At 41.2% G+C, this 12,473-nt stretch overlaps 2 protein-coding genes, 1 long non-coding RNA gene and 1 pseudogene across 3 annotated transcripts; 2 read left to right on the top strand and 2 right to left on the bottom strand.

Annotated features, from left to right (window-relative positions):
- LOC149098766 (uncharacterized) overlaps nt 1-3,494 on the bottom strand; it is an 8,077-nt pseudogene extending 4,583 nt beyond the window's left edge.
- A 212-nt stretch (nt 3,495-3,706) lies between these two features.
- Nucleotides 3,707-5,582, bottom strand: LOC149098767 (uncharacterized). Its single transcript, XR_016203761.1, has 2 exons — nt 5,111-5,582; nt 3,707-4,045 (listed from the first exon to the last, which is right to left on the bottom strand). It is a non-coding gene; the product is annotated as an uncharacterized LOC149098767 (long non-coding RNA).
- LOC149098768 (uncharacterized) lies at nt 4,003-4,929 on the top strand. Its single transcript, XM_089277963.1, has 2 exons — nt 4,003-4,073; nt 4,416-4,929. Exon 2 carries the CDS (start codon nt 4,432-4,434, stop codon nt 4,834-4,836), a length of 405 nt encoding a protein of 134 aa, XP_089134089.1. The 5' UTR covers nt 4,003-4,073; nt 4,416-4,431; the 3' UTR covers nt 4,837-4,929.
- A 3,710-nt stretch (nt 5,583-9,292) lies between the features above and the next one.
- On the top strand, nt 9,293-11,765 carry LOC110041277 (uncharacterized). Its single transcript, XM_089276725.1, has 2 exons — nt 9,293-9,575; nt 10,310-11,765. The coding sequence occupies exons 1-2, from the start codon at nt 9,293-9,295 to the stop codon at nt 11,587-11,589; spliced, it is 1,563 nt and encodes a 520-aa protein (XP_089132851.1). The 3' UTR covers nt 11,590-11,765.
- Nucleotides 11,766-12,473: the final 708 nt, after the last annotated feature.

Genomic DNA, 12,473 nt, shown 5'->3' on the forward strand with positions numbered 1-12,473 from the left:
GTGGACTTAGTGGAGAGGACTTAAAATGATTGGCTCATATAACTGTCCGATTGCAGGTGTCCGATTACAGCCAACTGTCCGATTACACTGTCCGATTACAACTTTGCAGATTAATTAGAGCAAAATACAGTAGTTTATGCACCAATCACATTTGAGGAAATTGTAATTGTTATGATTAATAAGGGTAATAGGACTGAGTGGAGTCCAATTCGGTCTGTAATCATACGAGTGATGAACAAAATCGGACGACCGCGAAGCGAAAGTCCGATTTGTTAATCACGAGTATGATTACAGACTGAATTGGACGACACGATGTGCTGTGACCAATTAATCAAAACTATGACAAAATTCGAGAAACGAACAAACCATCGATTGAGCGCTGAACGATTAAACGTCGTTATGAATGCTTAAAAATACAGCAGTTTACTCAACAAAGTGCACCGCAACAGCGCCCGCAAAATGACGCGTACCGCCCAATTACAAACATGACGCGCGCCCTGTCTAATTAATGCTCAAATCGGGTTGCTGATAGCCAATCACGTTCGAGAATTTTGTTATAGTTTTGATTAATAACGAAATTGGGTTACGATTAATGAATAATGACAACTTTATTCATCAGCTCGTTAAATCGCAGCCACCAAGGCAGGGGTCTCACCAGAATACAATTATCAGTACTAACACAATTACTAATACATGTCATCGCCTACGTCCGACATATGCTTGCGGCAGACAAGGCCCGGTCCAAACGCCGCTCCACTCATGTGCCGAACCAAACTTGATTAAGTTCGACTTTAGAGCGACTTTGGAGCGACGGCTGGTTCAGACGGCGTATTTGCATCGAACTTAATTCGGAAGCCGGTGGTAAAAATTTTCGACGAGAAAATATGCGTTCTAAATTCACGAACTCCGTCCAAATAGAAAAGCTGTGACTAACATTTCGCTGTTATCATGTTGATATAGCAATATTTAGGGAAGCAAATTCAATCTCGAGGTTCAGTATTTGTATTTAGACAGGTTTTCTCCCGGTTAAATCGACTTGTTAAAGCTGGGCTATTATCACGAAGAAAGGTAAAAAAAATGAATTTGCGCTAAAGAAACTCTCTCGTACAGTCCCGTTTCTTCTAAATCGAAGACATACTGGTATTTTGTTGTCTTTATTTTTAGCCACGACTTTGAGCTTCATGCATGACTAGTCACACCACTCAATTTTGAGCCAATCACTAGTCCCGTTATATGAAAAATAAATAACTGTAATTTATGCATTAGTTCGACACATGAGGAGAACGCCGTATGAATCAGCTCTCGCTCCAACGTCGCATAGTGCGACAGACCCTGCCGAATTTAATGTTCTTTGCACCAAACCTAACCTGCCGAACCAAACTGATTCAAACGCCGCTCTTCAGTTGGGTTCGTCGCATGAATGGAGCGGCGTTTGGAACGGGCCTAACATCAAAGTGCCGTCGCTTTCAAACAATAGTTACTGTAACTGCAACAATACAACCGCACCATACTGTTTTCAATTTCATAATTAAGTTCCCAGATTATAACGTTGTGCTGTACTTATCTGTTTCAAATTGTTGTCAATAAATGTAAATTACGTGATTTTCCACTGTAAAGGTTGTTGATTAGCTTTTATTAGACTGCAACTCCCTAAAAGTACACCACTGACATTTTATGGGCCTTTTTTATCGTGTTTATTGCGTTGCTGTTACCCGTTATTGTCAATAAAACGAAACTGAGTGATTAGTTGCACATAAAAATGCTATTTATTGACTTCCAGGGAAGTTAAAAGGGAACCTGTGTACAACGGTCACCCTGTATATAAACGGTCACCTGGCCATTTCCCAAGGGTGACCGTTATATACCGGTTTGACTGTATACTTTATGGAACGCCAGAACTGTCTTATGATACTTTTTTTTATTATATCGGGTGGTTATGTCATTATATTTAGTGCTTATGTTATTATATTCGGTGATTAACTCATTATACTCGGTGCTTATTCCATTATACTCGGTGCTCATGTCTTTATATGCGGTGCTGTCTTCATTATATTCGGTGCTTCCCTCGTTATATTCGGTGCTTTCTTCGTTATATTAGGTGCTTTTTTCATTATATTCGGTGCTGTTTTTATTATATTCGGTGCTTTCTTCGTTATATTCGGTTCTAACTTTGTTTGGTGTTTTCTTCATTATTACGGGTGCTAACACTATTATATTCGGTGCTCTCTTCCTTATATTCGGTGGAAAGTCCATTATATTCGTTACTTCCTTGTTCGGTGCTTACTTCATTATATTCGGTGCGTTCTTCATTATATTCGGTACTTTCTTCGATATGATCGTCACCAGTCTTCGCAAGGGGCCGTACAATTTGGAGGTAGTCTAGGGAAAGCCGGGAAAAACGGGTGTCACGAAAACTCAGACCCCGAAACCTCCGACCCCGAAAACTCAGACCCAACGCACATAAAGTCAAAAAGCAGATTGCGATCAAACGAGTATGTTTCAGAGAACAACACATTTTTTTGCTGCATACGATTGCATAAAAAAGGTCTGTTTTGAAAAACAGTGTCGGCTGCTGTTCTAAACCTTGTTAGTTCTTCACTGTTTGATCGACGCGACAGCGATAAACCTGAGAAGTTAAATATTTGTTTTTCACCGTTCGATCGACGCCACAACATAAACCGGAGAAGATAAACATCTCGCCCCATTGTGGCCATAGAGCAATTCAGGTGATAACAATTGAGTTTTTAATTTCGAGGGGTCTGAGTTTTCGGGGTCTGAGGCTTCGGGGTCTGAGTTTTCGTGACACCCGTTTTTCCCGGCTTTCCCAACGGGGCTGAATAACGTCTGCGCATGTGCAAGATCTCATGGCCCGCGCTGCCGCGAACGGCCTGGGCACCATAACAAACCTCGAAAAAATGGCGGCGTTTCTTAAAAGTTTCGTATAGCGCCCGGTTTATGGTGAAAAAGTAGAGCCAAACTAAAAACGGTAGAAAGAAATCTTTACACTAGTTCCCTCGACCATTGGCCGGCACATACCTTTTTGTACACAGGGGTTTAAAGTTTGTACAACTGGTGAAAACAGCGCGTGAACACGATAGATTTATCGAGGACTTCGGAGATGACATCTTTCGCCGTGTTTTGGATTTTATTTACGTCCATTCTATTGTTCTTTGGGGCACATGCAAAACCAAATGAGCGGACTTTCTGGTTTGTTAAGCGAACACGAGCTGGAGAAACATGCCAAGGTCGATTGAGGCGGTTTGACGAAGCCATTGCTCGGTTCGTGGACGGGAATTTAAACTGCTGGGTCTGTACTCGGCATTGGATGAGAGCCACTCGGGAAGCGAATGAATATTGCTCGTCTCCACTCTTGGAGCACTCCACTGAGCTGTCGAAAAGAAAAGTCCCCAGGCGGTTTTACCGTCTCTTTGATCGGGTAGGAGCTAATGTTTCTACTTACCGGCCCGGAACCCGATGGTGTAATAAGTGTTCATGATTGCTGATAGTGTTTTCTCCAGTGAACCAGATTATGCTCCACCAGTACAAGTAAGTGAAGTGCTTGTTTTCGTCTAATGCAACATTGAGATAATTATACAACATATAACTAATACTTGATGCCCCTGAAGCTGAAATACCAGTCCCACAAAGTCCACACACACACACACACACACACACACACCCACACACAAAATAGGCTGGAGCCATATTTTGTTCGTTTGTTTATTTGCCAATTCTGCCCACCAAAACAATACTGCATATTTGCTACTTTCTTATCACAAAAAATCGTTCCAGAACTATACCAAAATATTTTATCATGTATCTGCTCCTTACATTCCAGAGAAACAGTGAACCGTCAACCTCCTCTCCAACCAGTGTTCAGTCGCCTGATGGCAGACAGGTACATGTACATATAATAATTAAATATGATAATAATCAGTTTCTAATTATTAAAATTGTCAGTAATAACAACATGGAGACAATGTTTTGGTATGAATCTTCTTAGGAGAATGCTTCACAAAGCATGGTCAGTCAACTTGGGAAAACACTGGAAAATAAGGAAATAACATCTTCAGGTATACATGTATAAGTTTCAACAAATTTACCATTCCTGTAGGATAAAGTATACTGTTTGTATAATTGTATTTACTAATTAAAACTAAATAACTCTGAGGAGGCACTGCAACAAGAGGAAACATGTAGGTACGACAGATGAGTAAATTTGTATATTCTAAAACGATATGATTTTTCTGATTAAACATTCCCTCCACATCATCGCCCACTGCATTAATTAATGTTTAAAAAATAGTTATAAATAATTAGAAATGGTTCTTCCATTCGAATGAGTGTTTATGCTCATGCAGATGCAGTAGAAAAGCTTTTAATATACATTATACGTTATACATTATATTTTATAGCCAGTGCCAGACCGCTATGTTTAAATACTATGAAAACAGTGGTGGGCAGCTGTATGGTGTGCAGGAAGCAGCAACTAAAATGGAGCAGACAAAAGCCCTTGATAGCCTTGATTTCTCTGCAGAGTTGCCAGTCAGTATCATCAGAGAGCAGACTCCTGCAGCAAGCCTGCCGTACCACTTAAACCAAGCCCAGCTGAACAATACCAAGACAGCATGTATCTTCATTATAAATGACAAAACGGTGGCATTCATCCCTACACAGAATGGAATAACTGTGTTTGACAGTCATTACCATGGGACAAGTGGAGCATTTTTGGCAATGGCCCCAAACGATGTAGCGTTTGAACTGCTTTCATGGTTTAAAACGATTAACAGCATCCCACATAATTTAGGAACAGTAACATGTGTTTCATTTAGATAATGAAATATATCGATCGATTAAGATAAGCAAACTCTGTACATAAAAGTACTCTACAGTTGTATAGGTACATGTAGCGAACAATATACGTTCCTGGAGAAAGCATTTTTTGAGCTTTAAGTCTTGCGAGTAAGCTTACGAGTGCATGCAGGTGCTGACCATACAGGTTTTACGACAGCAATTCCACACCACAGCGTTTGTGTTAAAATAAATTTTACGACTCGCTAATGAAAGGTGCCATTTTAATTACAAAACAAACTAAGATCGTAATACTCACGTCTGGCGACACTTTTCCAAACTCTCGTGTTGCCGTCAATGTCCCCCAAACATCATTTGTCTCTCAAACGAAGCAAACGACTGTCAATCGAAACGACGCTGAATCGTGGCGGTTGAATCCAAAGCTCTAAATATTTACCGCGTTAACTACAAGTTTTCTTGTATTTCTCGGCATTTCTTTGGGAACAAAAACTTCGAATTGTTCAAATTGTCATTTTCCAAAGCATAAAAAGGAGATATTTGCGTTTAGGTGCCAAAATAATGGAAAAATTTCTGCTCCTTTCTTGTCGTCATTCAACTGAACACGAAAGAACCACACATCACGTTCGCGCCGAAATTTGATTTTGTTGTGCTGACCTCTTGCACATGCGTAGACGTTATTCAGCCCTGTTGGCTTTCCCTAGACTACCTCCAAATTGTACGGCCCCTTGCGAAGACTGGTGACGATCATATCGAAGAAAGCACCGAATATAATGAAGAACGCACCGAATATAATGAAGTAAGCACCGAACAAGGAAGTACCGAATATAATGGACTTTCCACCGAATATAAGGAAGAGAGCACCGAATATAATAGTGTTAGCACCCGTAATAATGAAGAAAACACCAAACAAAGTTAGAACCGAATATAACGAAGAAAGCACCGAATATAATAAAAACAGCACCGAATATAATGAAAAAAGCACCTAATATAACGAAGAAAGCACCGAATATAACGAAGAAAGCACCGAATATAACGAGGGAAGCACCGACTATAATGGAATAAGCACCGAATATAACGAAGAGAGCACCGCATATAAAGACATGAGCACCGAGTATAATGGAATAAGCACCGAGTATAATGAGTTAATCACCGAATATAATAACATAAGTACTAAATATAATGACATAACCACCCAAATATAATAAAAAAAGTATCATAAGACAGTTCTGGCGTTCCATAATACTTACAACACGATCTCGATAATACGACAGAACGAAACAAAAGACTCAAAATACAAAATCTCGTATTACATGTCAATTGTTAACTCGGGTAACACAACATGTCACGGTCACGCGACTATTAGTCTCTTAACACATATGAACATATGGTATGGACTAAAGTAAACTAAGCTACAAAGTAAAATTACTACACTGAAGTAAAATTATAATATATACTTACTGAATGTGACCTGCCGTTGTGTGTCAGACATTTCAGCAAGAAAGCAGCAGATGGTTGACAAACAAAAGGATCAACACCGTTATTTACAGAGAAAAAGTATTTTTAGAACAATATTGTGACCAGTTTTAGTTTTTTATTTATAATTTTTCATGATAGATTTTCTCCCGTGGAAGTTTACGCACAGAGAACAGGGAAAGGGGAAAAAAGATTCTCCATCCTTGATCGAACTCATCTGATTCAAATTCCTAGATTTTGGCTGAGTTTTAGGGGGAGCATGTCCGCCAGCTTTTCGAAGCTCTTAACGTAAATTATACCGGTTCGGAGAGAGTTCTTAATGAGGTGTAAGAATTCTGTTTAAAATTCAATCTTCTGCTGCACACAGTATGACTTTGGATTTTTGCGGCGTAGCGTATAAATGGCAGACTCTGAACGTAATCTATTCGAAGGCGAAAGTACAAGCAGTTTTCAGTCTTTTTCGGTTTTGCCCTTATTTCAAGAAATGGTCTATCGTTCCGGCTCAACATCTCACTTTCAGCAAAAATGAATAGCCTTTTGTTCTTGGTAGCCCTGAGGGACTTCGTCCGAAGCCAAGCCAAAATCGTCGCCGTTGATCGGAAAACTTTCGGCACAACAATTAAACTGCACTTGGGGGTGGGCAGCGTAATTTTTTCTCTCGTTAAGTCAATTCTCACCGGTGTACCCCAAGGCAAAATTGACCGCCGCTGTGCGCATCGAGGTGATCACAATTCAAAAACTAATTATCCACATGTGTCGCATTCGGACCACGTCTATCTAAATATAACCCCCGGTTTAAATCCCTTTTTATTCTAATTCCGACTCCTTTTAATAGGTATGCTGCTGAAAACATTCTTTGTTTGTCATTCGTGCGGCGTTATAACTTTTCTGCTTTTTATTAAGTCGACCGTGCAGTGGTTAGAGTGAAGAATGTGTGACCGAATTTCTGTTTTTGCTGGTATATAAGAACTGATACAATAGACCAATCAATGAACCACAGCTAACCAATGTCTCCTAAACGAAGGCAATACAATGGTTATTTCTTCACTGTACCCATACACGACGACATAACCTCTTTTTTGTCATGCAATTTGAACCTTTTTTCTCATTGTGTATTACCGCTTTATTTAAATGCCAACCGATTCTTTTCTGGTTTTGGTTGACATATCTATTAGACAACCCATTTCGTTGGAACAACATCATGATATCGCAGATAACCAGTCATTAGAATTTGGTTGAAACACGAATCAATTGTTTTACAATGTTACCAATGAAAAAAGTTCTCTCGCCGAGCAAAGTTAACTTTGCTCACACCATGTGCGCATGGGCTCTCGTGCAAGGTTGGACTCAGTGCAACAGTTGCAAACGCAAGCCACATGTAAGCTGACATTCAATCACTTAGGGCCTCCACAGCTGACTGAACATGTAGTTGTCGACAACTATTTGTTATCGACAACTAAAAAACATTATGTGTGAGAAGAGTTGTCGACAACTAAACGCAAGCACACACGAGCAACTCTTACGCTGGACACACGAACATACTCTCACGCTCGACACACGAGCAACTCTTGCGCTCGACACACGAGCAGCTATAAACTCTCACACTCGACGCACAAGCAATACGCTCTACAAACGAGCGACACTCGCGCTAGAGATAAGAGCAACTTGTACGCCCGACACACGAGCAACTGACGCGCCGGACACACGAACAACTAATACGATAGAAAAACGATAGACATCCACGCGCTCGACCCGGAACGCAAGCGACCTAAACGCTCGACACGGGGTAAACTCTAACACTCAACACCGGCTAATATCCACGCTCAAAACAGAAACAAGAATTTGCACTAGATACGTGAGTATAAATTACCCGAGAGACACTAACCACTAAAATGCTAAACACATAAGCAAACTGAGTTTGCGTCCTGCAATACCGAATGAACTAACGCTAAAAACACTAGCAAACCAGGTCGCCTGTCAAAACTAAACAGCCTTACACTAAACACGAAGAAAACCTACGCTTGGTAAAGGAGCAACTATAGCTAAGCCCGCAAAACAAAAGCTAAATATAAACTTGAAAAAAGATGGAAACTAGACAGCAACAAATGAACACGCGGCTGCGGCGCGAATGAACAGTAGAATCCTCCCATGAATATATGCCACCCCTAAGTATCAAAGATAAATAAGAAAAACCTCGAACAACAAAGATGCAGGTAAAGAATACCTCAGCAGGTTAAACTTCAGGGACGGCCGCTTGCACGTTGTTTGTTGCCTGGACTTGCGGAGCGGCGGGCACAACGTTAGGTACGGCCGGAACAGGAGGATTCTGACAATCTAAATTAACAAGAGCGACAGGGTAGGGCTCAGCAGGTAAAACAGGAGCAGCCATTGCAGAAGGACAAAGCTTCGGCGAAGTTTGTACGGGCGGACTAAAAACTTTTTGCCCGTGGTGCACGTGCTAGCAAAACATCGCGAAAAGAGGGAATAAAATTAGAAAACATGACTTAAATAGGTTAATGACTTTCCCTCAGGACTGGTCTAAATGGTCAGAATAGGGTGGTGAGAATGTTTATCAATAGCGCGGCATAAATTGGCGATTATTCCAGCAGTGAAGTTACAATCATGGATAAAAACAGTTGAGACACGTCCCGAAAAAGACCTGTTTCGTTGAACGCGTGAGTTTTTCAATTTTCAATTTTCACATTTCGACTCCTCTTCCCCTTTTCAATGTTGTAACCACGTAAACAGTGTCTACGGAGCGTATTTCAACATTGAAAAGGGTAAGAGGGGGAGTTGTCCGTCGACAAAAAAGATGTTGTTTCAAATTACGGGAGGACGCCGACAGAAAGCGTTTGTTTTGCTCAAATGTGTCAACACTTTTGTTCATGATTGTAGCATTTAGTTGTCTTTAACAAATAGTTGTTGACAACTAAGTGTCTAGTCTCTGGAGGCCCCTACAAAGACATATATGTAACTGCTTGGTCTCTTGTTTGATTCAACGTCAAAAATGTCTTCCTTTGTGTCTACAGATGCCTTTTTTGGAAATGTATCGGTGGACACCGATTTCATCCGAGTAGACGTTAAAACGTCTTCGGGCGAGACGAAATCAGACCTACATATGCACGTCTTTCCTAAAAAGGAAGTTCTCGAGCGACAACCTAAGCCTGGTGGTATTCCACTGGATGTAGCACTCGTTATGTTTGACTCCACATCAGCTGCTAACTTTATAAGAAAAATGCCAAACAGTTTAGAATACCTCACCAAGAATCTAGACTCAGTGTTGCTGCAAGGTGAGTTAGCATGTCATCGAACCTCGCGATAATGGACTGCTCTTGCAGACAGATACAATCTTGTGCAAAAGTTCTGCAAGTGAATTTTGACAAAATTCCGAGCCGTTTGGGGGCTTGTCGACGAATACAGCCCCTTGGTCCAGCGAATTATCGCTCAACATGCCGAGAAATTCCTCTCGAACTTTAAAACGAACTTTCGACGAAACTTCGCGAGAGTAAAAGCCGAAAATCACGTATTTTGTTCGCATTAGTTTTGCACAGTACTTTATAATAATAATAATAATAATAATTATAATAATAATAATAATAATAATAATAATCTTTATACAGGAGGCTCCACTCACTAATGTGGTCCAGGGAGGTCCTGAAATAAAAATGATGACGATCAAAACATTAAATTAAACCAAAATTATTACAGCGTTGATTAAAAACTTCTAAATGCTAAAAAATATATAACTAAAGATATATAAAATTGAAACATTGAAACTCGTAGTAAAATATAGAATACAATTAGTCATTTACGGTTAATTTGCTTTACATAGCATTCTCCTATCCACATGAAAACAATGCATGTCCAATCTCTTTCAAGGAGACACCTCGCCTATATGGACAATTTTATGCTCTCAATGATATCCAGGTACGGGAGGTTTAACAGTATAGTTAACAATCTTGAAGGTACCGAGAGAACAGAGGGAAGTTTGACGCCTACTTAGCCATTTTTGTTTGATTGACAGGTGAGACAATCGTAGGAGACGGTACCACCGCGCAACTGGCGGCAATGCTTACTGGGTTGCCGGAGAAGGCACAGCAGGAAGCTCGGAAGAGAATAAGATATTCTAAACCCGTGGACAGCTGGAGGTGGATATTTAAAAACTACAAAGAGAAGGGATACGCTACCATGTTCTCGGAAGACATGCCACGGTATGCTTCGTTCAATTATCGCTTGCACGGTTTCCAAGATCCGCCGACGGATCATGACGCAAGGCCGTTCTGGATGGAGGCTGACAAAATTTTGAGAGGGCTCTGTATTAATAATCGACCATCACACGACATGTCTTTGAAATACCTGCTGAGTTTTTTTCGTAGATACAAAGACAAACCAAAGTTTGGGCTCTCATCCCACGCGGCTATTTCACACGACGACCTGAACGCGATTGGTTATGCAGATGACGACCTGATAGAGTTCTTGCAAATGTTTGAGAAAGAATCGTTCCTGAACAGCACTCTGCTGATTGTTTTCGCCGATCACGGGGCGCGATTTTCGAGCCTTAGAAAAACGATTCAAGGTAAACTGGAAGAGAGGTTTCCATTCATGTCAATCACGACACCCAAATGGTTTCGTGAGAAGCACGCAGACCTCTACAATAACCTCGTGCATAACTCCCGCGTTCTAACATCGCCATTTGATGTTTATGCTACCTTACGCCACATCTTGTCATACCCCCAATACCCCAGCGGTCAAAGCTTGTTTACCCGGATTGACGAGAGAAATCGCACTTGTGCTAGCGCTGGCGTAGAAGATCATTGGTGTCCATGCCTTGATTTGGAACCCGTGTCAATTGATGAGCCGGCAGTTAAAAAATCAGCGGCAGCTGTACTAGAATATATCAACAATCTGACGTCACAAGGTGATGAACTATCAAAGTTGTGTCAGCGGTTGATTTTGAAGGAGATAAAGACCGCGTTCCGTGAGATGCCAAAAGAAGCCATGCAAAGGTTTCAAGACACGAAGCACGGCACAACTGATACGTGCGACAATTGTGAAATAGTTTTGGGAGATAAAGCGGAAAACACTCTTGTTAGGGACACATTGTATCAGCTTCAGATTCTTACATCTCCGAATGAGGGATTTTATGAGACCTCTGTTAGAATGAACAACGGTGTTCCTTCAATTGTAGGGGACATCAGTCGAATTGACGCTTACAAAGACCAGCCATATTGTATAATGGAAACCTATCCTCTTTTACGAAAATTTTGTTATTGTTCACCGAAATCTTTTGCCCAAAAACAATGAAAAACTTCTTTTTCACTTTTGTTCAAAACCCACGCCATGGGGTGCTAAAGCTCCATCGCAAGAAATTGAATGACATCACCGGACTCGGATTAAAAAATATATGCGACAGTAGATGAGCTTATATTTTGCAGCGGGTAAGCCCTGCGTTTAAAGTTTATTTATTTCAGATGGTGTAATTTATGATGAATATGAACATTTATACTTACTTACTAGCTCAGATCGTGGGAGGCGCGTTGGCCTCATGGTTAGTGCGCTCGTTTCCGGATCGAGCGGTCCGGGTTCGAGCCCCGGCCAGGGACATTATGTTGTGTTCTTCGGCAAGACACTTTACTCTCACAGTGCCTCTCTCCACCCAGGTACACCTGCGCGTGAAACAAGTTGTTCGAAAATTAGGCAAACTTCTGTTTTCAGGTTACTTTCCATAGATTCAGCCATTTTGTAGATTGAGCAGCACTCGAACATTCGCGACCAGAGATTGTTGGCAAGGCCGACTTACAAATCGCTCTTGGCTCCGCACATCGCTTTCCAAGCGCTTTTTCAACTCTTTCTTAAACCGTGCGTTTTCTTTCGGCTTCCTACTGAAGTTTTCGAGCCACCTTTCTCATCTCCATCGGGCAGAGGCTCGTCTGCGTACGCCGTACCAGCGAATCGTTTCTTAGTTTTGGATTCAGAAACACACATGATCCTCCATTCACGACATTTTACACATACAAATAGGAAATAACGTTCGATTGCTCGCCTTTTATCAGTCGCATTGTAAGCCCGTCAAGCTTTCGGATCAGAGGCGAAGGTATACTAAAGAAATTTAAAAGGTAAAAAACGCGGTGGCCTCATGGTTAGTGCGCTCGTCTGCGGAGTGAGCGGTCCGGGTTGAGTTCTGGCCA

The sequence above is a fragment of the Orbicella faveolata genome, unplaced genomic scaffold (genome assembly GCF_042242905.1).
Source record: "Orbicella faveolata isolate gen_17 unplaced genomic scaffold, um_ofav_v1 contig_46, whole genome shotgun sequence".
NCBI classification, from domain to species: Eukaryota; Metazoa; Cnidaria; class Anthozoa; order Scleractinia; family Merulinidae; genus Orbicella; species Orbicella faveolata.